The sequence below is a fragment of the Bombyx mandarina genome, chromosome 02 (assembly GCF_030267445.1).
Source record: "Bombyx mandarina strain Sakado chromosome 02, ASM3026744v2".
Classification (NCBI taxonomy): Eukaryota; Metazoa; Arthropoda; class Insecta; order Lepidoptera; family Bombycidae; genus Bombyx; species Bombyx mandarina.
The window spans coordinates 2,208,772-2,235,221 of record NC_143209.1 but is presented as its reverse complement, the minus strand read 5'-3'; the positions used below and the strand labels follow the sequence as shown (position 1 = coordinate 2,235,221).

At 42.1% G+C, this 26,450-nt stretch overlaps 3 protein-coding genes and 1 long non-coding RNA gene across 8 annotated transcripts in view; 2 read left to right on the top strand and 2 right to left on the bottom strand.

Moving 5' to 3' along the window:
• Positions 1–4,731, top strand: part of Dgk (diacyl glycerol kinase 1) — a 116,487-nt gene extending 111,756 nt beyond the window's left edge. For all 4 annotated transcript variants that reach the window (XM_089734736.1, XM_089734740.1, XM_089734732.1 and 1 more), the window contains one exon: positions 433–4,731. In XM_089734736.1, the coding sequence (XP_089590862.1) occupies positions 433–525 (93 nt within the window). In that variant the 3' untranslated portion in view covers positions 526–4,731. The remainder of the gene's footprint in view (positions 1–432) is intronic.
• Positions 4,732–12,933: 8,202 nt separating this feature from the next.
• Positions 12,934–15,487, bottom strand: LOC149503391 (uncharacterized). The gene is made up of 2 exons (XR_016324629.1): positions 15,299–15,487; positions 12,934–13,288 (listed from the first exon to the last, which is right to left on the bottom strand). It is a non-coding gene; the product is annotated as an uncharacterized LOC149503391 (long non-coding RNA).
• A 5,592-nt stretch (positions 15,488–21,079) lies between these two features.
• On the bottom strand, positions 21,080–22,940 carry LOC114242003 (chorion class A protein L12-like). The gene is made up of 2 exons (XM_089734877.1): positions 22,890–22,940; positions 21,080–21,464 (listed from the first exon to the last, which is right to left on the bottom strand). Exons 1-2 carry the CDS (start codon positions 22,938–22,940, stop codon positions 21,117–21,119), a joined length of 399 nt encoding a protein of 132 aa, XP_089591003.1. The 3' UTR covers positions 21,080–21,116.
• A 332-nt stretch (positions 22,941–23,272) lies between these two features.
• LOC114241978 (chorion class B protein L12) lies at positions 23,273–23,901 on the top strand. Of its 2 annotated transcripts, XM_089734794.1 has the most exons (3): positions 23,273–23,323; positions 23,407–23,494; positions 23,552–23,901. In XM_089734794.1, the coding sequence occupies exons 1-3, from the start codon at positions 23,273–23,275 to the stop codon at positions 23,899–23,901; spliced, it is 489 nt and encodes a 162-aa protein (XP_089590920.1). The 2 variants fall into 2 exon arrangements, with proteins under 2 accessions (XP_089590920.1, XP_028028789.2); XM_028172988.2 differs by having other exon boundaries at positions 23,407–23,901.
• Positions 23,902–26,450: the final 2,549 nt, after the last annotated feature.

Here is a 26,450-nt window from a genome sequence, read left to right as displayed (position 1 = left end):
ACGGCCTCAATTATCATTCGATATTGAGACTAACTCGGTGGTACAGTACAACGGCTGCCCCGCCCTTCAAACCGAAACGCATTACTGCTTCACGGCAGAAATAGGCGGGGTGGTGGTACCTAACCGGACTCACAAGACGTCCTACCCCACCAGTAATTACCCAAATTATAATTTTGCGGGTTTGATTTTTGTTACACGATGTTATTCCTTCACTGTGGAAGTCAATCGTGAACATTTGTTAAGTAGTACGTATTTCATTAGAGAAATTGGTACCCGCCTGCGGGATTCGAACACCGTTGCATCGCTAGTTACGAATGCACCGGACGTCTTATCCTGTAGGCCACGATGACCTGATAGGTTAAGTCGTAAGATTCCGTCCCGTGTCCGATTGTTACAATCAACAGATCATGATTCTTACGTTACAATCGACAGATCACAATCACGCATAAAAATCAAGTTCCGATGCTCATGGGACCAGAGCCAGAGAAAGGAAGAGGATTCTTCAAAATATTCACTCACTGTTAACTTTATTGTCTTACTAATCGATTTATTGTTCGATTATAAAATATATTTATTGATTGTGCGAATTGTTTTTACGATTGTTGTTGAGTTATGGTGTAAATGCATTTCATTGTTACGTTGTTTAGAATTATGGTTTATTCTACGAATAAATTTATTTATTCTACGAATAAATTTATTTATAATACGAAGAAATAAATTTATTTATTCGTAGGGTTTATTTATGTTTAGAATTTTCATCATGTTATTGGAATTTGCTTAGTAGCAAAGCGACTGTATATATTTATATTTATTTATTATTCATGTCAAATGTAATATTACTATTTTAATATATTTATTTTAATCGTATAGTACAATTATATTTTAATAGGAAATGAAAACGTCGCTTATATTTAGCGAATGCTGACGTACTCCCATATTTATGAAATAAGCCGACCATTGCAATGATTTTTTTTATTTATTGCTTAGATGGGTTGACGAGCTCACAGCCCACCTGGTGTGAAGTGGTTACTGGAACGCATATACATCTACAACGTAAATGCCGCCACCCACCTTGAGATATGAGTTCTCTAGATCGGCGATGGTTATTGCCGCGTGCTCATGGTTGGCTCTAGTAGCCATGATTTGAGGGTTATGGAGGCACTTCTACCTGCCAGTATATACCGTTCTCCTTGAATCCTTATAGAAGGGGCTGTAGAAAGAAATAAACTTCTTATCTATGCCACGGCAAATTCATTGTTTCGCAGAATTATTTTTACTTCATTTCCACCACAAATTCTTTTTTTTTATTGCCCTTGTAGGCAGACGAGCATACGGCCCACCTGATGGTGAGTGGTTACCGTCGCCCATGGACTTCAGCAATGCCAGAGGCAGAGCCAAGCCGCTGCCTACCGCTTAATACTCTCCACAAGCCTCTTTTGAACAAGGACATGTCATAGCGCTCGGGAAACACCGTGGAGGGGAGCTCATTCCATAGTCGCTTCCAGAGTCAGTTGTAGCCAGTAATAATCTAAGTTGGCGCAACAACGATTCGATCCTGTGCGTTGACGCATCTACTTCATCATTCTCCCAATGCTGAGGGTTGGGACCACATGTGACTTTCCTTCGCAGTATTTTTTTATTTTTTAAATGGATGGACGAGCCCACAGACCCTCTGGTGCTAAATGGTTATTGGAGCAGGTTATCTATAACGTAAATTCGCCACCCACCTCGAGATATAAGTTCTAAGGTCTCAGTATAGTTACAGCGGCTACCCCACCCTTAAGACCGAAACGCATTACTCCTTCACGGCAGAACTAGGCGAGGTGGTGGTACCTACCTGTGCGGACTCACAACGGGTCCTACCACCATTTTTCGGTCATGAGTGTCATGGACCGCACGGTAGAGACTGCCACCAACCACTTCCTTAACCAGATCTGACCATCTGGCTGATATGATATACGCTTACGAGCTTGCAATACCTTGTACCAGTAAAATTAAGGGCCTAGGTCTAGATGAATTAGTCTGCGAGAAGGTGGTGGTATGTTAGTGTGTTTATAGCGATCCGGGATGTTCTACAGAGGTGGTCATAATCAGAATTATTATGTGAAGTTATTCCGATAATTCAAGAGAAGACTTTAGTTTGAAGTAGAGTTAGAGTGAAGTTTTTACTGGTGGTAGGACCTCTTGTGAGTCCGCGCGGATGGGTGCCACCACCCTGCCTATTTCTGCCGTGAAGCAGTAATGCGTTTCGGTTTGAAGGGTGGGGCAGCCGTTGTGACAATACTGAGACCTTAGAACTATATCTCAAGGTGGGTGGCGCATTTGCGTTGTGGATGTCTATGGGCTCCAGTAACCACTTAACACCAGGTGGGCTGTGAGCTCGTCCACCCATCTAAGCAAAAAAGTATCTGAATTCGGAACGTTTTAATAATTATGTTAATTAAAAAAAAGCAATGGAAATCGACCACCACACAGATCCGGGTAACAGATCATTTTTAACTTATATTACAAATAATTCAGTATTGATCTTTACAGTTTAGCTGTAATATTGTTTTAACCACGCCATTGTAACTTAATTATAATAATGTTAGTTAAGTAAATAATTTAACAACTATATATATATATATTTTTGTGCGCTTAAGGCAAACATAGTTCAATAAATGTACTTACAAATTTGTTAGTTTAGATATATTTTATAATTTTGACGACTGTAATCGGACTGTAATTATTATTGTTATAATTATAAATTAAAATTAAATCCATTGCAGTCCCTAATTTGATTGTTGCGTAATATTAAATCAGTGTACATTATTTATAATGTAAAATATTGTTGTTGTATTTGATTCGCACTACGGCATTTAGACGCGGTGTTTTTTTTTTAAATCCTTCTTCTTTTTCTCCACCTTATTTATTTATTTATTTAAGAAGTTGCACCAACAAAGTGATCATCAATACAAAACATTGACAAACTGACCAAAAGTGCATGGCAGATGTCACCTCGATTATAGGTGCAATCGACAGTGCATTAACAACAAAAATAAAAATAAATTATACAGCTAAGATTTGGATACATTTCATTCATTGCTTAAGATTAATTTAATTGGGAGATGATCCGCGACAGATTTTTCCTTTAAGTAGTGAGACAATTTGAAAAAACATCTATTTCACTTAAAATAAGTTCAGCGCAATCGGACAACTCCGAAGGAACATTGACGGAGACCGCGCTACCGTGGACATTATTGTAGTCCCAAAGGATTCTGTTTAAGGGAGAGTAAGCACCTAAATTCGAACGAGCGGGCTTTCTTACCTACCTTATCCCACAAGGTGGGGTCGTCACAGCTAATTTTTCTCTTCCATTCTCTTCTATCAGCCGTCATCTCAACACTCACTCCTCTCTCTCTCATATCGTCATTCACACACTCCATCGATGTCTTCTTTGGTCGACCTCTTCCCCCTCTACCTTGCACTACCATTTCCATACATCTCCTAGTCACATGCATCTCCTCTCTGCGCATCACATGTCCATACCACGCTAACCGTCCGCTCCTTAATTTGTTGTTTACCGGGGCCACTTTCACACTTTCTCTGATATACTCATTCTTTATCTTATCCATTCTTGTCACTCCACACATCCATCTCAACATTCGCATCTCTGCCGCATGCACTCCTCTTTCATGCTTAACTTTTTTTTTTTTATATCCTATTATTATGTTTACCAAAGCTTTAACTTATTATATTTAGAGTATATAAAATACAAAACGATTTCTCAAAAACAAAGACGTGTAGTAGATTTCAAAGAATTGATTTCTAAATATTAGAGTTTTTTTTTTGCCTTTTTTTATTGCATAAATGGGTGGACGAGCTCACAGTCCAACTGGTGTTAAGTGGTTACTGGAGCCCATATACATCTACAACGTAAATGCGCGACCCACCTTGAGATATAAGTTCTAAGGTCTCAGTATAGTTCCAACGGCTGCCCCACCCTTCAAACCGAAACGCATTACTGCTTCACGGCTGAAATGGGCAGATCGGTGGTGCCTACCCGTGCGGACTCACAATAGGTCCTACCACTAGTAAATAACATCTGCCGTGAGCCTGGAGGGACTGTTCTGGCTTTACACTGACTGGTGGGATAGCTCTCGGGGCTCAGCCTGAAAGAGTTAGCTAAGATCTGCCCTTAGCTGAATCGCGACCCACTGAAAAGATCCGGCGACGTACTTATCAGTTTTTGTTTATGGGCTAAGTTGCACGTCAAATGCGAACAGTTCGACTAGGACAGCATGTGGTACTAGTGTGCCTAAAAACGCCGAGAGTGGGTCGAGAGGATCCGAAAGGACATGTCTAAGGTAATTGAGCTCTGAAGCTTCAGTAGGTAGGTAGGTAGGTACTTTAGCGGTAGGCAGCGACTTGGCTCTGCCCCTGACATTGCTGAAGTCTATGGGCGACGGTAACCACTCATCATCAGGCTGGTCATATGCTCGTCTGCCTACAAGGGCAATAAAAAAAAAAAGAGTAGGCTTCCATGATATTATACAATAGCGATTCCCTTACGAATTTTCACGATTGATTCAGTCTAGTACAAAAACGCCGCGTTTAATACGCCGCGTGCGTGACGCCGTGTGAATTTAGCATTGTTGTGGTGAAAACAAAAATCTGTGCCAGCTTTAATAGTTTAAGAATATATTATTAATTATTATTATTATTATTGTAAAAAATAAATGTGCAAACTGATTGAGTTATTTTATTACTTTTAAATTTTATCATCTGGTGTCTTCCGCTTATGACTTCTTTGAAAACAAACTCAAAGAAGAACATGTCATAGCGTTTAGAGAATGTTGTGAACCGGCCAACTTCTCCGAGAGTCCGTGTGCTTGGTGCGAGTTTTTTAACGTCCTCCATACCGTAAAAGTTAACTCAAATTTGTATGGAGTTGGAACGTTTGCCTACTCTTGCCGCTAGGGGCGCTGTTCCAAATACATAGAAATATGAGTTAACTTTTACGCTATGGAGAATGTTAAAAAACTCGCACTAATCAAACTGAAGTCGTCGTGGCCTAAAGGTTAAGACATCCGGCGCGTTCGTATCGAGCGATGTGACTGTCGCCTTTTTTTTTTTTCCTACCTATGCTGATAGCCTTGAGAGGCTATTTCAGCTTCACCCTAACGTTTGTAGGTGAGCTCGCGGGGCTCAACCGGAGAGTTGCTAACACTGACCCTAGCAAGGCCAGTGCTTCGCAGAATCTACCACCGAATCGGAAACGCGACCCACTGAGAAGATCCGGCGAGAAACTCAGTGGGCTGTGTCTATGGGTTAGTAGCTTTTATAGGTAGGTACCATCACCCTGCTGATTTCTAAGAAGGACCGTTAGGCTGCTTTCAGACTACACTATGCTATAGTGCCATATAGTATAGCAGCGCATACTAATTCAATAATATATAGGACAGTACAGTGTGAGTTTCATTATTATTATTATTATTTTGCAATTGTATTTTTTTACTTGTTTTTTCGTTTATTCCAAAATTTGTTACTTATTTAAAAAAAAAAAAAAAAAATTTGAGAAAAAACAAAAAAAAAAAAGCCCGCTGAGTTTGTTTCGCCGGTTCTTCTCAGGACTGTGGCTTTTTTTGGAACCGGTGGTAGAGTTAACTTTTCATTTATATTTTGACATTCAACAAGTGTGTTATACTGACATCTAAGTTGAAATAAATGATTTTGAATTTGAATTTGAATTTGAGCGTGTCCATAACAATGTATGGTGCGCGATATTGTTGTACTATGAGCTATATACTATTTTTTTTTTCCCTACCTATGCTGATAGCCTTGAGAGGCTATTTCAGCTTCACCCTAACGTTAGTAGGTGAGCTCGCGGGGCTCAACCGGAGAGCTGCTAACACTGACCCTAGCAAGAGCAGTGCTTCGCAGAATCTACCACCGGATCGGAAACGCGACCCACTGAGAAGATCCGGCGAGAAACTCAGTGGGCTGTGTCTATGGGTTAGTTCGCTCGTCGAGCCCTTCGTCGCAAGCGACGGTTTCGACGAGGACGGTGACCGGTGCTATATACTATAATATGCTATTATATTATAGCTTTATAGCGTAGTATGAAAATGGCTTTAACGTGCTTAGGTTTGAGGCCGGGGTAGCCGTTGTACCGTAAAACTAAGAGTTAGAACTCATGTCTCTGAATGGGTATCGGCATTTCCGTTTTTGATGTCATCGGGCTCCATTTAACTGGTGTCCGTGAGGTCGTGGACCCTTCGAATTAATAAATTTGAGAAAATTGATAGTCGACCCAAGAAGACATGGATGGAGTGTGTGAATGATGATATGAGAGAGAACGGAGTTAGTGTTGAGATGACGGCTGATAGAAAAGAATGGAATAGAAAAATTCGCTGTGCCGACCCCACCTAGTGAGATAAGGTGGTTATAAAGAAGAAGACTGATAAACTCTAAGCTCACGGTCAACCAGCGATAGTTAAAGATGCCGCCCTCCTGATATATTAGTTCGAAGTCTCATTAAGAGAGAGAGATGAAAGGGATAAGATCGTGATTTCTATCCATGCGGGCTGATATCACAAACTAAAGCCGGTAAATAATGAAATATCAAAAATACTCATGTGTCAAGGGCTTGGATAAAACAATTTAATTCATGAATATTTTTATTTGGAACACAGTAAAATCAATACATATAATAAAATCGTAACTGGTCGCTGTCTGTACATGGAAGATATCTCAGGAAAACTGTTATAGGGGGCTTTATGAACGCAATAGAACCCAAAAAAGTGATTTTTAGAATTTTTGTCGGTTTATCTGTTTGTCTGTGCGTTTATGCACGCTAATCTCAGAAACAGCTCTGCCGATTTAAATGTGGTTGTCATTAATATATTGTTCAATATAATAACGCGTTTAGGGTGCTGGTGGTGCTGCCCCGCTTTTGTAGCGCATCAGGGATGTTTGCAGACGCGCATATAGATTGTTTTTACGCTACCATGCGTAAGAGGTGTGCATCTCTGGTAAGCAGAGTGAGGGCCAGCTCCAACAGTATCCTGAGCATGATCGCAAGCAGGCTGGACTGTGTATACATGGGTCGCTGTGGTGCCATCTCCCATGGGATGTTACGACAGTAATTCATTGTGATGTAAATATAACTACTGTTCGACTTTCCGAGGGATATTATGAAAATAAACTTGGATTAGAAAAACTTGTATATTCAATAAAAAATCAATAATCTAGGATACAGTGTCACTTATGACAAGGGTATCATGACAACGGATTTGCGTATTACAGCGCTCTCTAGTGACGGTTTTAGGAGTTGGAAAAAACAGGGTGAACATTCCGCCCACCATGAACTACAAAAGTTCATAGCCAACAATGAGGCCATCAAATTTTACATGTACAATTAACATCTCCATGAAACCGTAACATCTTAACCTAATAGTAATCAATAAAGAACTGCTCAACATGAACTAAATATAAACTTACACATTAAAGAAACCATAATAACGACAAAGTTCAGTCAAGGGTTGTTTTTAAACAGTTCGTACTTACTTACAACTAAACAATAACAAAATACTTAATAGCTGATGCATCCAAAGATACATTTAAGTTACATACATTGCATGAAATATCTACAGTTATTCAGGTAAGTAATGTTAAAAAGCGATAGGCAAAATGCAAAGTTTGGAGACTGGTCTTACAATTTTAGATTTCTTACATTTGATAGTACCCTTATCTGGATGAGTGAGCTTCTCTTCTATCAAACCGAATAACCATTTTGAAGGAGGGAGACCATCTTCCTTAACAAGAACAACGTCACTTAATTGGGGTTCTGGTGTAGTTTTAGTCCACTTATATCTCTGATTTAGAGTCGTGAGGTACTCGGCAGACTACTTACGCCAGAACTGTTAAGTCATTTTTTTTGTATTATTTATTTGCTCAATATCCTTAGAAAATGCTTGAGTCTGACAAACCTTAATTCCTATCTTTAATGCATGATCTAATTCGGAAGCCGTCAAGTAATAAGGATATCGCTTTGACCTTAATTTATTAATAAATCGAATGCAAAACGCGACCACTCTAACCGTTTTTTTGATAAAGATGAATACTTCGTCCATGTCTGGAGATCTGACCTAGCCACTTCGGAAATAGTTAGGTGATGAGACTTCAACGGCTTGGCTTCTAAATCAGTCGATATGTTTACCGTTGGCGATACATACGTGGATTCTCTTAAAAACGCAGGGCCATGGAACCAGAGTTCACAGTGGATAAATTCTTGTGGAGCCAGCCCTCGGGATGCACAGTCGGCTGGATTCTGGCATGACTCCACATGCGACCATTGGTCGTTGTTTAAAACTGTCAGGATTTCAGTCACTCGATTTACGACGAAGGTCTTCCATCGATTTGGCTGTCCCTTCAGCCAAACCAGAGCGATGGTGGGTTCAGTCCTTTGCCACTTGTTGCAAACTCTTAACTGCTAGATATGGGGCCGACGAAACACCAAAGGTAACTCTTAACAGCCTGCAGTCCTTGACTTCTTCACTAGGATTCTCTCTCCACAGTACTCGCTGGAAGTCAGTATGCTCTGGTACGACCTTGACCATTCGATACATCTTAGCTATGTCCGCTGCGAAACATATAGGATAAGTACGCCATTTCATAATTATGTGTCGTAACTCTGGTTGAAGCCTTGGACCTACCAATAAATCATTGTTCAATGACTTGCCGCTGGTACCCCTACACGAAGCGTCGAAAACAACGCCGACCTTCGTTGTACTTTTGTCCTCGCGAACAACCAACTGCATGATGAGGTAGATAAACGCATCCTGGCTTAGCAGCTTCTTGTTTGTCATTAATTACTTCTATATGATTCATAGCCAGGTGGCTACATTTATTACCTTGGATTATTCTTGCTTCAAGACTGGATTATTTTCAAGTTTCTTCTTGAGCAAGTGGATTGTTGTCGCGAAAAGGAAGACCTACAACATAACGACCCAAACTGTCCCTAGTTGTAGTGGATTCAAAGTATCTTTCACAGGATTCTTCTTCCTTGGATAAAAGTGGATGATGCTAGTCAGTTTCAATCTCCCTGAACTGACGCAGCAAATCATTGATCGATTTGTCATGGGTATGTGCGCTAATAATGCAAGGAGTATCCCCACTAACCTAAACTCGTCCCGACAGAATCCATCCCAGCTGTGTATTTTGAGCTGTCAAGGTTCCAGGTGGATTTCTCAATATGCCTTCTGACAAAACCTGACCATACACATCAGCGCCTAGTAGAAGATCTATATTGCTTGGTGTACCATATCCTGGATCAGCCATCGGCAATTGCAAAAATACCGGCCAATCCTGAAATTTAATTTGCTGTGAAGGAAGAGTGGATGTTAGGCAGTTTAAAAACATAGGCTTGAACGGGATAGCTAAAAGAGTTATATGTGGACTGTACTTTAAATTGAACCATATGTTTTACTGAAATACTAGATTTGTCTCCTCCTAAACCAGATACGGTACTTCTAACTGGCAACCTTTGAAGCTGCAAAAGTTGAACTGCGTGTTCACTAATAAACGAGGCTTGAGAGCCCTGATCCAACAATGCCCTAAGTGTGTGATACATACCCTTGTTGGATACATTAACTAATGCGGTAGCTAACATTACTTGACTACTTGATCTCATTTCACTGTTAGAAAAATGTCTGACAACACGTTCCACATGATCCGCCGCCTGCGGTTCTTGTGCTGGTTCCCGCTGTTGATTAGTGGGCTGACTAGGGCCCGCCAGGGCCGGATTGTGAGTGCCGCCTTCCTGGTGCAGCAGCGAGTGATGACGTCGGCCACAGCACCGACAAGCCGTGCGTCGTTTGCACTGTATTACCGAATGGTTAGCTCCGAAGCAATTGAAACACAGTTTTCTCTTCTGGATGAACTCCCGGCAATTCTCGATGGCTTCTTGTAGAAATTTCTTGCATTGATAAAGCAAGTGATCTTCCGAACAGAATGGGCAGGATACAGACGTCGTCACGCTGAACACCTTCGGTTTATCCACTGCATCTTTGCCTCTAGACTCTCTTCTTTGGTTTGGTTCTAAAAACTCGAGTGCTCGATATCTTGATTCCAGGAATGATTGGAACTCGCTTAGTGTAGGCAATCGATCAGCCTGTTCGCTTAGTTTTTGTTCCCATTGTTTCTGGGATTCATTATCCAATTTTATTGTGATGAGATATATAATCAAGATGTCCCATGTCGATACAGGTATACCAAGGTTAGATAAAGCGTGCAAGCAATCATTTGTCGTATCGAATATTTGTTTGACACCGTTGGATGACTCTGAAGATAAAGCCCTTTTGCCCAACCAGCCTGGCCAGAATGCAGTTCGCGATATAACGTTTGTTATTGTACCTTTTGTTTAATAGCTATAATCGTTACTTTCGCATCCCAATATAACATTCTGGTGATTTTCTTCAAACTTTAACCAATGTTGTTCCGATAATTGCAATCTCGTTTCGATATATTCCCTTGTTATTCTAGACGCAAGTGACTTTTTGAAATTAACCTGTGCCTTAAATATCTTATTTTGAACATCGGTTTGTAATTTAATATAACTTTCCGGGCCCATTCTTCACATTCACTAGTACTTAGCAACGAAATAGTTTTGTGTTAATTACGGTTTGTAACGTTCTTTTGCACTTAAAATTGTTGTTTATCATTAGTTGTTTTCTTATCCGGCTCGTATTGGACCATGTTCGACTTTCCGAGGGATATTATGAAAATAAACTTGGATTAGAAAAACTTGTATATTCAATAAAAAATCAATAATCTAGGATACAGTGTCACTTATGACAAGGGTATCATGACAACGGATTTGCGTATTACAGCGCTCTCTAGTGACGGTTTTAGGAGTTGGAAAAAACAGGGTGAACAACTACTAATATAGGTCTAAGTCTTATTAACAATTTATATGAGTCATGGTTACTTACAATAAAAACATTATTATTATTATTGTGGTAAGCTTTACTTAACATTTAGTGTTTGCTTCATGTCAATCGGTTCATAAATAAAAAAGTTATGCCAATTTAAAGAATCGCGTAGCCGGGCGTTTGTGGAAAACTGAATAAAATTCAAGACGAGAACTTTTGCATTAATTTTTTTATTTTGCATTAATAATATAAGCAAACAAACATACAATTTAAAATCACGTACAAATTGAATCTGTGTTTGGAATCGCTGGCACCGCTACCGAGATAATATAGGTATATATTTTTTTGTTTATTTAAAAACCTGATGGTGAATGGTTGGAATGGAATGGTCCAACAGTTAGCAGTATCATCATCATTATCCTGCCCTTCTCCCAGTCACCTGGGGTCGGCGCAACATGTTTTCTCCTTCCATACTCTTCTATCATATACCATTTCTTCGCTCACTCCCCTCCTACCCATATCGTCTTTCACACAATCCATCCATTTCTTCTTAGGTCTACCTCTTTCTCTAAATCCTTCCACATTCATAGTTAACACTCTCTTAACAACCTCATTTTCGTTTCGTCTCATCACATGTCCATACCATCCCAAACGTGCACTCCTCAGCTTCTTTGTCACAGGTGCCACTTTCAGTTAGCATTATATCTACTGCTAACTGTTGGACGACGGTAACCATACGACGGTCCCTCCCCTCCGTGCGTCGTACTCCTCAGTTCTGAGGGTCGTGACCTTTACTGAGCACTTTTGTTAGGACTATGTTCCTCCATTTACTTCTGTCCTCCGCGCAGTGGATAGCGACATTGATGCTGGATTCCAAAGTCGTCTTAATCTGATCGGACCAGCGCATGGGACTACGCCCCCTAGGCCTCTTTCCTTCCACTTTGCCGGTGATGAGAAGTCTTTCGAGATTGTCACCCTTTTTCCTCGCAACGTGACCGAAAATAACGGTACCATACCAGTAATAAGAATATTATATTAGCGTGTTCAATAGGTTTTAAGTTGTATTTTAAGCCTTAATAGGCCTTTTTAGGTGGATACCTTTTTTGTAACGATAATAATGAGAGATTAATGTTAATACCACCAGTGTTTGTTTCGACACATCTCATTTAAAATTACCAGAAAACAAATAGCAACTAGTTATAGTATTACAATTTGAAAACACAGCATTGTACATATAAAATATATTATCGACTTTGTAACTTTGCAGGAGAATCATTTAATGTTAAAAATATCTAAAAAATATACGTACTGATGACCGGAAAACTTCTTCAGATATTTGAATGGGATAAACATAATTGAAAGTTCAATTAAAAACATCGAATTATTGATGCTAATACCAAATAAAGCGGACCTTTAAAAAAATTACAAATAACTTTAATGTTCACGAGTAGTACTCGAGTAATCGTTCTAGAAGTTTTAATAGTTATTGTTAACATTAAAGCCTTCGTCAAACAGAACGCGTACTTAGCGCCGCGTACTTAACGTCGCGCTCTTCAAATTGACCAGATATAACGCTCCTTGACGCAACGCATTCGCCAAATCATAGTGCCTTTCGATAGCAGTGTGAAAATTTAAAAGTATTAAGAAATCGGTGGCATTGTATAAGCATGGGTATTTTATAACTATTTATATCATTTTTTCTGGCATTATCTAGTATTTTAATACACTCGGACGCTAAAATAAAATTTGTAAAAAATTACAACGCCTGACGTCAAAGCGTCCTAACGCCGCGACAGAGCGCTGCGTACTTATAGCGCTGGGGCTCTGTTTGACGGTATGTTACCATAGTAGTACAACACATCTCGGCGTCATAGCGCGCCGTCAGTTTAGCGCTCTGACGCGCGCTAATTACGCGTTCTGTTTGACGAAGGCTTAAGACAAACATTTTATGCAAAACAAGCGCACACGCACTGCTACATTCAGTGGTTTTTGAACTTTTATTTATAGCACACATTTGGACACTTTTCTCCCATTGGTAATGATTACCTCCTTATCTCTAACCTCCATACATCCAGCTTACTAAACATTCTTTGCGATACTTAAATAAGCCACTAGATTAAATTGTCTTCTTCTACACAAAAATAAATACCAAAAAAATCTGTTCTGTGGTAGCCAATAGGGCATTGGTATCGGTAGACGAACCTCTTTTCTCTGGTTTGAACCACCGGCGCTGATGGTGGAACGGTTAGTTCGACTTCATCGTTATTGTCCGTAATGCTTTCTTCATTGCCGAGAGGCTGTTGGCCTTCAGGATGCACGGGACCCGAACGCACGGTAAGTGAGCCCAGCAAGATCAGCGCACAGACGTACTTCCACTGGAATGCCCATAAAATTTGTTTAGATTTTCACTGGTGGTAGGACCTCTTGTGAGTCCGCACGGGTAGGTACCACCATCCTGCCTATTTCTGCCGTGAAGCGTAATGCGTTTCGGTTTGAAGGGCGGGGCAGCCGTTGTAATTATACTGAGACCTTAGAACTTATATCTCAAGGTGGGTGGCGCATTTACGTTGTAGATGTCTATGGGCTCCAGTGACCACTTAACACCAGATGGGCTGTGAGCTCGTCTACCCAAGTACGCAATAAATAAAAAGATTAACTATAGGAGATAAGAACTCAGCGAGGACATATTTTTGTTGTCTGTTTGGTTGTCTGACCCTCATAAGCGGAAGGTGTGACTTCTTCGGTAGGAGTAGGCAGGGTTACCTACTTGCGTGCACTGATCACAGGCACTGAAGCTAGCAGTAACTACGAAAATGTATAAATAACATATGGTCAATATGGTCCATTTGGTATTTGGTGGTTACCGGGGTCCATTGACATGTCAACCACTTTGAGAGATAAAGTCCATGACAAATGTATTGCGAAACGCCTCTCCCTAGGTGGGGACCCTTCAAACTGGGATGCATTACTGCTTTGCGGCAGAAATGGGCAGGTTGCAGTAAAACGTTCCAGGTTTCTAAATTTTAAATGTGACTACTATATAATTGAATACAACTATTCTAAAGCTTCCACAGTCAATTTACATATAAATAGCCATAAGCAAAAATATAGTTAGGTAGCATTTTCTCCGCTGTTGGTTACCAGGTTTCCTTGTTTGTCTATACTAATATTATAAAGAGGAAATGTTTGTTTGTTTGTATTGAACAGGCTCCGAAACTACTAAGCCGATTTGAAAAATTCTTTCACTGTTTGGAAGCTACACTATTCCCGAGTGCCATAGGCTATAATCTTATTGAAAAAAATTATGGATTCTTAATAAAACTCCAATAATGTAACCCAAGGTGTAAAAAGATTACCTAAAATATTCTTTACATCGCGTGCCCTGCGAAAGCTATTGATGATAGAATAAAATAATGTACTACGACTTTGTAGAACGCATTATTATTTACAAAAAGTGTCGCGACAACATATGTCTAACTATTATAGTTATGCCGCAATAAGTGTTCTTTTATCTAAAAAAATGAAACAACGTCAAATATCGTTGATATTTTTGTTAAAGACCCGAGCTTAGCCGGAGCGGGCCGCTAGTTTATAATAAATGAAAATGATAAAATGAAAATCGGTGGGTCATGTTGGGGTGGTAACGAACCGGCCGCATTGGACATCAATTGGAGAGGCCTATCTTGGGCACTGGTCAGTGGAAGGGTTGAGATGATAACGAAAAAAAAAAACAAATTTGATTAGCACTTCTCTATCAATTTTCATCTAAATTGTTCGTGGACCCCCGTGAAGTCGCAATTGTGGTGATTGACCGCTTCACTATAATACGGACTCCGGGTTTCAGTCCTTATCTTTATCAACGAAATTTAACAAACAAATTAGCGAACCTACCGAAAATGTATATTGATTTTAATACAACAACGCGAACATAATACGATTCGCGTGGCGGAATAAAATTAAAAATGTTTCACTGACTTTCAATCACATCTTTACCGAGCTAATGTTTTACTGGTAATTATAACAAAAATACGCAGTTCGGGTCATTAAATAAATAAATGAATAATAATAATAAATAAATATTTACTAACAATCACGCCACGATAACTGGTCCCGTGGTAAGTTCGTAAAGAACTTGTGTTACAGGTACCAGATAACGGAAATAAATGTAATATTTTTATTACATACACATACATATATTTTAATATACATCCATAACCCTGGAAAAGACATTTTTTTTATATTTATCATACAAATATCTTCCCTTGGCGGGATTCGAGCCCGCGACCTCCTTGTGTAGTGACCATGTCACTTACCACTACACCAGACGGCCGTTAAAAATCTAAATAATTAAAATATCATTTAAAAACACAATAAAATAAACTCACCATTGTAATTACGCTGTCACAAACCGGTGAGGTCGATTACGATCGCTCTTTGTCTCCTGCAATTGGTTGTTGCAACAGAGCTTATATCAACGATGTTATAATAGCCTTGTTGCGAATCGAAATATATATATATTGTTGTTTCATGACGAATTTAGATTTACCTGTTATGTACGGCAACAAAATTAAATTAATTATTACGTTCGCAAAACACCATCATGTAAATATGCTAACTGAAAACCAGTACTAAACTTCTGTTTGTTCGTACATTATTTTTTTTGGCGCGATATATTAGATTCACCGTTGTCTCTATGAAGCGGAATCTTTCAGAATATATTTCGCTAACTTGAATAAGACCGTCAGCGCGATGCAATTATGCCGGTGTTCGAATCCCGCAGGCAGGTACCAGCCCCGGTGAAGGTCAAGGGGCGACCTGAAGGGGTAGAGGCCGCGCGGCATGCTACCAGCACTCTAGCGCGCTGCCCAGGAGTAATAGAGCGACCGGTCGACGGTGTATCGCGTCCCGACCCGGCAGGCTAGTTCTGGTACAGCGGGGTATTCCGGGACATCAGCGGCACCGTCTGGGCGGCCTGACGGGCTGCCGTACTGAGACGGCCGATGTTTCAGAGCCTTCGATTCGCCTCGAAGGCTCCGTCGGCTGGGCGTCCTTGGGGTGAGCCGCGCAGTCTGGTTGTAGTGTTGACCGCGGTAGCCCCCCTACCTCATCCGGGTTCTGACCTCGGAGGGGATCGGACGTCGGGTGTAAGAGTGCAGGGAAGTCGTTTAGTGGGTGGGTCCTAAAATCCTTGGGCCCGCGGTCTGCTCACAACACCATGCAGACCGTTGAATCTCACATACCCCGCGCGCCCCTTATGCGCGGGGACTTCGTAGGAGGTTCGGCACCCGGCCCGAAAAAAAGAAAAAAGAAAAAGTAGCACTTTTTCTAATGACGAATACGTGTTCTCAGGAATGATGTCTATAATGAAGGAATAACATCATCATTCTCCTACCCTTCCCCCAGCCACTGGGGTCGGCGCTACATGTTTTCTCCTTCCATACTTCCTCTATCATATACCATTTTTTCGCTCACTCCCCTCTTACACATATCGTCTTTCTCGTAATCCATCCATATCTTCTTAAATCTACCTTTTCCTCTATAGCCTTCCACATTCATAGTTAACGCTCTCTTACCAACCTCATTGTCATTTTGTCTCATCACATGTCCTTACCATCCCAAACGCGCACTTCTCAACTTCTCTGTCACAGGTGCCACTTTCAGATTTCCTCTGAAGGAATAGCATCGTGTAATAAAAATAAAACCTGCAATTATAACTTGCGTTACTGGCGCTAGCGTGTCTTGGGAGCCGGTCACGGCTAGGTACCAGCAGCCAGCCCATTTCTGGGGCAAAGCAGTAAGGTTAATGCAATATGGCAGGGCCACCCACCATCCGTTGAACTATGAAACTTAAGACTTAGAACTCACGTATGAAGGTGGGTGATGAGTTGTTTGATGATACATAGACATGTCAAGGATATCTGCTAGTTGCTCAAAAGAGTATGCGTGTATCGCCTAGATTTTCGGGCCCAGCGATTCCAAGTGTTATGATTGAATATAATAAAGGCGAGACTGAAGATCTCGGAGACATCTTCACCTCCTACGAACTTTATGAATTAACGTTTTCAATTAATCGATAGACAAATTCTTTAATGACGAAATAAAAGAGCCTATTAGATAAAATCAAAAGTATGTCGGTGATTGGTATTTAAATTTTCAACTAATTTATAGTTCCGGTGGCCGATAAGCGAATTCACAGAACAACGTTCGTTCATTTCAATTAATTCGCGTGCACACCGCAGATAAAGTCACGGGAATGTATTAGTAAGCAATTAATGTGATTTATATTTTATATTTATATTTAAAAATAATGATCTAATACAAGGATATTGCGCATTTGTTGAAGTCGGTCTGGTGACTATGCCTGTAAACATTGCCACACAAGGGCCTGGCGCGAATTTACCGTTTCAATGTGGTACCCATTTCGAGATGTTCTCACTATAATTGTATTTTTAATAACTTTAAATACCCCCTTTATTAACGCTGGGGAATCCGCTTATGGACGTGTGTCCATATAACTCGTTCTGTTACCCTTTGATCGTGTGATTAAGGGATAACAGACCGAGTTATGTCTGACCTCAGCGCCGCCAGAGGAGAAGACGGGGTAGAGGAAGACTGAGGTCCTCTGCCTCTTTCAATTCCTCCTAGGAGATTACGCTTTGAGAAAGGTGCACAAGACCCGCTTCGTGGAAACGATTTACCCCATTGAGCTCCACCACTCCCACTAAACGAAACCTACGGTACCATAGCGCGCGCCAAAAGTCCGCCTTCGCCAGTACGCGTCCTGATGGTAGGACAGGATTTCATCCCTAGAAAGATCCCGAAGGATGCCGTCTAGGGAGATGGGGGGCGCTCTGGCACCCGGCACCCGATGGCCCCTACAAGAGCTGAGTGGGGGCTTCGCGTCTGCACCCCCCACTCCGTCTTCTACGCTGAGGAGCCAAAGTGTGATCCAACTCCCTTTCGCGTTCTTCAGCTTCTCGGAGCGTCATCATCAGGTTGTAAAACCCAGCCATGGCCTTGTAAGTACACCGGTTTCTAGCGTGCGAGTGACGACAGCCAGCAAAGAGGTCTCACACCAGCACCGCGACAAGATCGCGACACACGTGCTTCCAATGCGGCGCGGTGGTTCAAGCGCGCGCTTGGTGTAGTTTTCTGGTTGCCCGCACGGTGGCAGTCTGGAAGTGGTTCCCTCCAGAACACTCTCCACAGATACCTTATAAAGCAGCCTTGCCCTAATAGGACTTGCGTCAGGCGAAGAGAGCACGCCGTTTCGCCGATCTGACCATTCCTCGAGCACGGGCACCAAGGCCTCGAGTTCTTCCATCAATCGGTCCCTCCGCTTGGCGTACGCCAGACGACGCGCAGTATGCCCCCACCGACAGTCGACGGGTCGGGTGTCTGTTCCCTACTCAAGGACTATGCCTTGTGCCGGTATTTCATGGCCAAGTACTCGGCCTTGAGATTCCAAGGAAGAAAACCCACGAGGACGCAAACAACCTTGGAGGAGACCGTGCGGTACCCCGTGACCACACGGGAACCACCGACGTTGGGGAGAAGACGAGCCAACGCGCCCGCCATCCCCAACAGATTCAGGACCGGCTCACCGAAGTGGTGGTTGAGGCGCCATTAGTTGTTCAGCACAAGACCCAAATACTTGAGCTTTAACTACACACCTATCGATACTCCACTGTCTACGAGAGTCGCGCCTGGAGTACCCTCAGAGCCGGGTGACAGCATCCGGGCTATAAAAACGGGTCTATAAAAAGACGTTAGCCTGAGCGCAGAGGGGAAAGAAAGCAAAGGTAGACAGAAATGTCCTTACATTCAGATATTAGACGAAGAATATACATACATATTTAGATGTCGTCGTGGCCTAAAGGATAAGACGTCCGGTGCATTCGTATCGAGCGATGCACCGGTGTTCGAATCTCGCTGGCGGGTACCAATTTTTCTAATGAAATACGTACTCAACAAATGTTCACGATTGACCCGACGGTGAAGGAATAACATCGTGCAGTAAAAATCAAACCCGCAAAATTATAATTTGTGTAATTACTGGTGGTAGGACCTCTTGTGAGTCCGCACGAGTAGGTACCACCGCCCTGCCTATTTCTGCCGTGAAGCAGTAATGCGTTTCGGTTTGAAGGGTGGGGCAGCCGTTGTGACTATACTGAGACCTTAGAACTATATCTCAAGATGTGTGGCGCGTTTACGTTATAGATGTTTATGGGCTCCAGTAACCACTTAACACCAGGTGAGCTGTGAGCTTGTCCACACATCTAAGCAATAAAAAATAAATAAAAAATAAATACATTCTTTCAAAGGCAGCTCGTTTTATCAAACTTAACTTAGTTCAAATTCAATAACGTAACGAAATCACAATTCAAATGTTTGTGAAATAGTGTTCGATTTTTTTACGTGTCTTTCTGTTGTCTTATAAAAGTAATACCTACTAGTTACATCACATTTAATTTGTATAAAGGTATGTACTGTTTTCAAAATACACCTCACGTTTGCGTAAGGCTATTTTGAAAAGGAAATATGGAAATATAGAATCATCGAAGTGTTATGACAATTCCTAGTTTTTCGACTGATTCGTTGGTGCAGTAATTAGTGCTCTGACTATTGCGCTAACGGTTGTGTGAGTTCGATACCCACATCGGGCTAATATATGTGTATTATCTATGTATGTATTTTTATAACACCGGCAGAGCAGGGTCCATAATATTTAGTCTTCTTACAGTGGGAGAAGTACAGAAGTTATTTGGTAATGTCGGAGAAACGAAACAAAGTAGTTTACTCAGTCAGATTATACTGTCTCATGAATCAACAAGGCATGCTCGCACGCATGGATATCTATACTTTGATCGTGGCTCCGGGGAGAGACTACCGAGAGTCTGCCCGTCTGGCTAGCGCAGGCGTGATACTGGTCGTCACTAGGATCCGAAGGTTGGGGATCGAGGTGGCGCTCGATAAATCCCAGGCACTGTTTTTCCACGGGGGGCGCGCGTTGTCACCGAGTGTCCACCTCGTAATCGGAGGCGTACGCATCGAGGTTGGGGTGAGCGGTCTTAGGCCCCTCGGCCTCGAATTGGAAAAAAAAATAGCTTACGCGCTCATTCTGAAAAATTGGGCCCTCGTCCGAAGGCGACGGCTGGCTTTTTGAGTCGGCTTTTTCCTAAAGTTGGGGGTCCCAATCAAGTCGTGTGCCGTCTATAATAGGGGTGTTGCGGTCAATGGCACTTTGCGGCGCTCCCATTTGGTTTCGAGCCTGACCCGCAAGAACGTAGCCGCGCTGCGACGTCCTCAACGCGCGATCGCGCTCTGGGCGATTCTAGGATACCGCATCGTCTCCTAAGAGGCAGCGTGTCTGCTGCTGTCTATAGGTGGTGAAGTGACCGGATTCTGACCTCGGAGAGGATCGGCTAGATACGTGTGCACAGACTTAAAACGTCTGCTTGTGATATTATCTATTTTATCAGCCCACAGACGTCCACTGTTGGGCATAGGTCTCCTCCAAGCCTCGCCACAAAGATCGGTCCTGCGCTGCTTGCATCCCCACGAATCTCAACAGGTCGTCGGCTCATCTTTTAATTAACTAATATCCGCTTATGAAATCATTTACTGTTATATCTTCAATGGTAATGTGACTGGGTAACGAGTAAGTTAGTTGAGTCACACCGAAGCTCCTTGATGTACTTTTAATTTTCACACCATCAAGCGTTTCCTGTGGATATCGATGAACAAAGTTCCCATTTTTATTAATGTTTTACCGTTATTGCTATTTAGGTACACAGTTTTTTGTTTCAAGTTGTTACCTTGAGGAACGCATAGCTTTAGTTGGGGCATCAATCGATGATGTGGATAGAGGATTCATGAAAAGGTAATTCCAGCATTGAATTATGTGCCATTTTCATTTATGTAATACCTACTCTTTACAGTATTTTAACAGCACTAGAATGCCAGTTTTCACAAAAATATCTTTGGCGTCCATGGTTAAATCAAATGAAAACGACTCCCCAAAACAATTCAATAGAAGGCTGTTAATATGTTTTCTTTCTATGGCAAGTTGGTTGGTTCTTCGGCTTTTTTTTTGCAGTCATGTTTTTCTAAGTCAAAGGGACATAAAAATAAAAATGTTAACGTTTGCATCGATCAGAGTTTAATTAATGGAGCATTTTCATGGTTTCTTTCGTTAGATCTTTAGTAGTATCCACCGAGACCAGCGCGTCCACATCCACAGGTGGGAGCGCAGTGTCCGCAGATGGAGACGGCACCAGCGGCGCAGGCGGGACCTCCGTACTCGACACCACCGATGATGGGCACGCGGCCGCCGACAGCGGTGACACCACCGACGGGCAGCTCACCGGCGACTCCAACGTTACCGATGCCTTCACCTCCGTATGAACCGCAACCGGCGCCGTATCCGCCGTCGAGTCCGCTCCAGCCAACACCGAGTCCGTTCCAACCACCACCGAGTCCGTTCCAACCGTTCCAGCCACCTCCACAACCGCAACCGCCTTGTCCACCCAAGTACTGGCCGTATACGTTCTGTAACAACAGTAACGCTTCATGACAATATTCAAACTCATTAGAAACAACATCAGTATTATACCTAGTCAGGTCATAAATTCTGTCACATGTTTAGTGTAAAATAATTGAAACAAGTTTATTCATTATGTAACCATTCATATACCAAAATGAACTTAACAAAACATAGATTCTTATGACACTAAAGTTTATTCAAAATGACCTCCGTGATTTTGAATACATGCCTTCAATCTGCGCGGCCAGTCGTCTATCGCAGCACGAACGAGGTCCATGTCAATATCGGCGGCTGCCTTAATCAAGGATGTCTTGAGTGACTCCAAATTGGGATGAGGCTTTGAGCACGCCTTTTCCTCCAGTGTTGCCATATCTTGTAATCTAACGGATTCAAATCTGGACTGGAGGAGGGCCAGTCTTCGTGCCGGATGAAGTCGATTTCACGCGCCGCCAGCCAGTCTTGTGTGCTCTTCGCTCTATGAGCTGGCGCCGAATCTTGTTGGAATACCCAGTGCCTGTTATTGAACATGGTATGAGAAACAGGTTCCACAATGGTTCGTCAGGACTGTATTTTGATACACAACTGCATTCGTTTTTACACATTTCTCACAAAAATGTTCCTCTGTTAAGCCCCAATAAGAAACTCCCAACCATACCATGAGCGAGGATGGAAAATGACATCGTTGGACACGCGGAATACGGTTGCTCGCTTCTTCACTACTGTGTGCGTACACCTTATCATTTTCTTTGTTGTAGCTCTCTTCTACGGTAAAAATTTTTTCATCCGAAAAAAGAATTTCCCGATATTTTTTTCCCGCGTACCGCTTCAACAAAGCGCGGCATCTCTTCAGTCTCAGGTCCATTAGACGAGCATTCAAACGATGTCCTGTTTTTCTTCGATATGCCCGAAGCCCTAAGTCTTCATTTAACACCCTTTTCACCGTGGTTCTGCTTAACCCCATCTGAAGGGCCAACAGTTTCTGCTTACGTTTGGGATTTCTTTGAATTCGCGCCTTCACAGCTTTTATCACTGCTGGAGTCCTAACAGTCCGAGGGCGACCACTTCTTGACCTGTCATCTACACTAGAGTCTTCATTGTATCGTTTGATGGTACGATAAACGAATCTTTTGGTTATATTCAAATTTTTCAGTATGTTGAAAATTTGAATTGGCGCGTAACCGCAACGATGCAACGCAATAACTGCAACACGGTCTTCTTTAAGCGTCCACTCCATATTTAAAAATGAGTAAAATTCTAAAAGTATACATTTTTATTTTCATGAACAATTCGAAATTCGAATTCAATAAACTTTTTTGTGGCCAGCATTCTAAAAGAAAAGTTTTTACTGTGTGACAATACTTATGACCTGACTAGGTATATTAGTAGTGACAATTTCAGAGCCCAGAGCACATAAAATAAAGATTACTCACTTGGATCAGGCACGCCTGAGCGCAGAGGAGAAGGAGAGCGAAGGTAGACATGTTGTTGTATTCAAGTACTAGACGGAGAATGCTATTACTGCACAGCGGCAATCCTTTTATACGAATAATTGTATTCCTTTAAGGGCGATTGCGACAAAGTGTTGAAATGTAGAATTACGAAAAAACCTTGTTATTCCTTGATTGACACGTATCATTTAGCTGTCTCCAACAGCCGCATTACTAGTTAGGGTAATCTCATTCATACAAAATTTCACAAGGTACAGTGATGTAGGTTAAAGTCACGTTTTTGAGATAGGACACTTGAGAAATATTCCGTATAAAACAGACACAACTGACATCGAACTCATTCTGAAGTCATTCAGTGAAACAACATGGCCGCTAAACTCATTCTCTTCGTCTGCGCCACCGCCCTCGTGGCACAGGTACGTCTTTACAATTAAAACTTATATTTAACGTAAAACGCGTTCTAATATTAATATATTTTATTACTTCACATTGTTCACAGTCCGTTTTGAGCATTGGTTGTGGTTGCGGAGGTCGTGGTTACGGCGGTCTGGGCTATGGTGGTTTGGGCTATGGTGGTCTGGGCTATGGTGGTCTGGGCTATGGTGGTCTGGGCTATGGTGGTCTGGGCTACGGGGGTCTTGGAGGTGGATGCGGTCGCGGTTTCAGCGGTGGTGGTCTCCCTGTTGCTACTGCCTCTGCTGCTCCCACTGGGCTTGGGATAGCTTCCGAGAACAGGTATGAGGGTACCGTCGGTGTCTGCGGCAACCTGCCGTTCCTTGGTACTGCTGATGTCGTTGGCGAGTTCCCCACCGCCGGTATTGGTGAAATCGATTACGGCTGCGGAAACGGTGACGTTGGTATTACCCGCGAGGGTGGATTCGGCTATGGAGCTGGTTACGGAGACGGCTACGGTCTTGGCTTTGGAGGGTACGGAGGCGGCTACGGTCTCGGCTATGGAGGCTACGGCGGATGCGGATGTGGCTGCGGCTACTGAATAAATTATCAACACGACGCTTGTCATTTTATAATCAGAACACTCAAAATATATTTTACTCCAGCATGAGATTGTGTTTCAGTGTACTAATTATGCTCCGTGTTGATACAATACAGAGATAGAATAATACTTACTGTCATCGTGGCTTGTAGGATAAGATGCCCGGGATACTCGCATCAGACTATGCGACCACGCCGGTGCTCGAATATAAATTAGTATCCACATTGAAAAAGTTATAATAATTGAATTAAAAAGAATAATTGAACAGAAATCCGAAAATTTTAGAATTGTTTTATGTCTGTCTTTTTGAACTACTAAAGAGTACAACATAAGCTTTGTTGAATTAAAATCGAATAAAACCAAAGACCTTTATGTTCTCAGACGTTGGTGCAACAAATAATAATAATAATGAGGAAGTAGCTCTGTCTGTTTTTAAAATCTTAACACAGAAATCGGTGTAAATAGACTTTGATAAAATTTTGTAAAACCAGCTCTTTGATATTTCTAAACTCATTTGTACGGAATTTAACTTTAACATAATTTGTGTGCCACAATTTTTTTTCTATACTGCAACCTAGCAATCTTTTACTTCAAAAACAATAATCTAATTTGATATCAGATTTTCATTAGCAAAAGTTGAGTTAGCTGAGTTGTGTCCCCAGTTGTACCATTCTCATCTCCTATCTGCAAATCTTATTGCTAGGTCTGGTATACAGCGGCGGGGCGCGTGCGAGACGCGCAGGCCCGCCGCCGTCGAGCGGGGGCCAGGGAGGCGGATTTCGCCCAAGCCCTGGCCTTCTAAGTGTTTCGGGTCTCTCTCACATGTCGGCCTGGGGACCGGCGAAGGGGACCTAAGAAGACGACGTGCAAGCTGCTCTGCACGCGTTTTATGCAAGAGCGTCCGGGTGATGGAAGGCCGGCTATCCTCAACCCACGCTGGTTCTGACCCAGCGGGGTATTCCGAGGGTAGTCCATTCTAACCGGCGCCATCTAGGCGGGCTTCGGATAGCCTGCCGACCGAGAGGACTGGTGGTCGTGGCGCCGACGACCGCTAGTCCGGCGTCCCGAGGGGGAGGGTGATGGGAGAGATGTGCTCCGCACTAAACGCTTCACTTTCCCCCCTTTGCCTTTTCATGAGTTCTGTCTCATCCGAGGTTTGGATGCTGGTTGTTGAGCGACAGGAGGTTTTGGTCGGTCAACTCCGACATGCCCCACCCTCCATCCGCAGTGGAGGGCGGAAGTCCGGTGATTTCCTCCTGACAAAAAAAAAACAAAAAAAAAAAGGTCTGGTATACTATTCCTTTTTAGGCGAGAGTATCTTAGACTGCCCCCCATACAGTTCTGCAGCTAGTTGATTAATGTGTTGGTCAAGTCGTGTTTGGTAATTTTTTTTGTATATTTCAATTTCTTCCTTCACTGTTCTTAGATTCATATCCAGATTTACATATTTGTTGCTTATGTATGGTGGAATATTGAACATAGTTCTCATTGTTTTGCTTTGATACAGCTCTAGTATTTCTAGATATCAAAATTAATCAGTACAACCAATAAAACAAAAACAATCAGAGATGAAATAGAAACTTTAATAGCAGTCAAAAAAATGGAAACTTTGACCTCAAATGGGGAAGTGATATTCACGTTCTGGCGGCTACCACATAATAACGAAAGAATAGCTACTATAAAACAGAACCTTAACTCTGCGACAGAATTATCACTATAACATTTAACTCCCAACATAAATATGACACAATACACGAAATACTAACAGCATGACCAAATCTAACATTGAAGGCGAACCAAACATTAAGAGAAACATACCAGAAAAATCCAGTGAATTCCCAAAAAAAGATCAACATTAATCAGTATAATAAATAAAACAAATAGTAACAGAGATGAAATAAAAAATATAAGGATGGGACAGAGGTTAATGAAATGGAAACTTGGAACTCAAATGGGGAGTGGTATTCACGTTCTGGCGGCTATAGGTTAAGTACTATAAGTAAGTTAAGTAATATAAGTAACTAAGTAAGTACTTAGTACTAGACGGGTCGTGAGTCCGTCTGCCCATGAATAGGAAATACACTGAACCTTGAGTAATAAATAACCAATGATTTTATAAAGTACGGAAAATCAGAAAATAATAAAGAAAATTTTGATGCCAAGCGAACTGTTTATTACTTAGATCAAGTTATTTCGATTTCAAGCTTTTGTCATTGATTTCTTCTCATTAATAACCACCGCATTCGTAGCCGCAAGTGGGGGCGCAACGTCCGCAGATTGAGACGCAGCCGCCAGCGCAGGCAGGATCTCCAAACTCGACACCACCGATGATGGGCACGCGCGGTGACACCACAGATATAGAATGAAATATGCGAAATAGACGTGTTACAGTGCTGAAGAGACACACTCGTCGTCATCCCCAAGGCTCGCTACACTGATGGGTCCTGCAATGCCCGAGTCAGCGGATTCTCATGACCAGGTTGTCGGTAGAAGGTCTACCCTGGCTACGCCTTTCGGTGTTTTGTCACTACTCGAGAACTTTTTGACCC

Coding starts and splice junctions, on each gene's coding strand:
- LOC114242003 (XM_089734877.1), bottom strand. CDS start 22,940: ATGTCTACCTTCGCTCTCCTTCTCCTCTGCGCTCAGGCGTGCCTGATC. Junction 21,465..22,889: donor CTCAGGCGTGCCTGATCCAA/GTGAGTAATCTT, acceptor CTGTTGTTACAG/AACGTATACGGCCAGTACTT.
- LOC114241978 (XM_028172988.2), top strand. CDS start 23,273: ATGGCCGCTAAACTCATTCTCTTCGTCTGCGCCACCGCCCTCGTGGCA. Junction 23,324..23,406: donor CCACCGCCCTCGTGGCACAG/GTACGTCTTTAC, acceptor CATTGTTCACAG/TCCGTTTTGAGCATTGGTTG.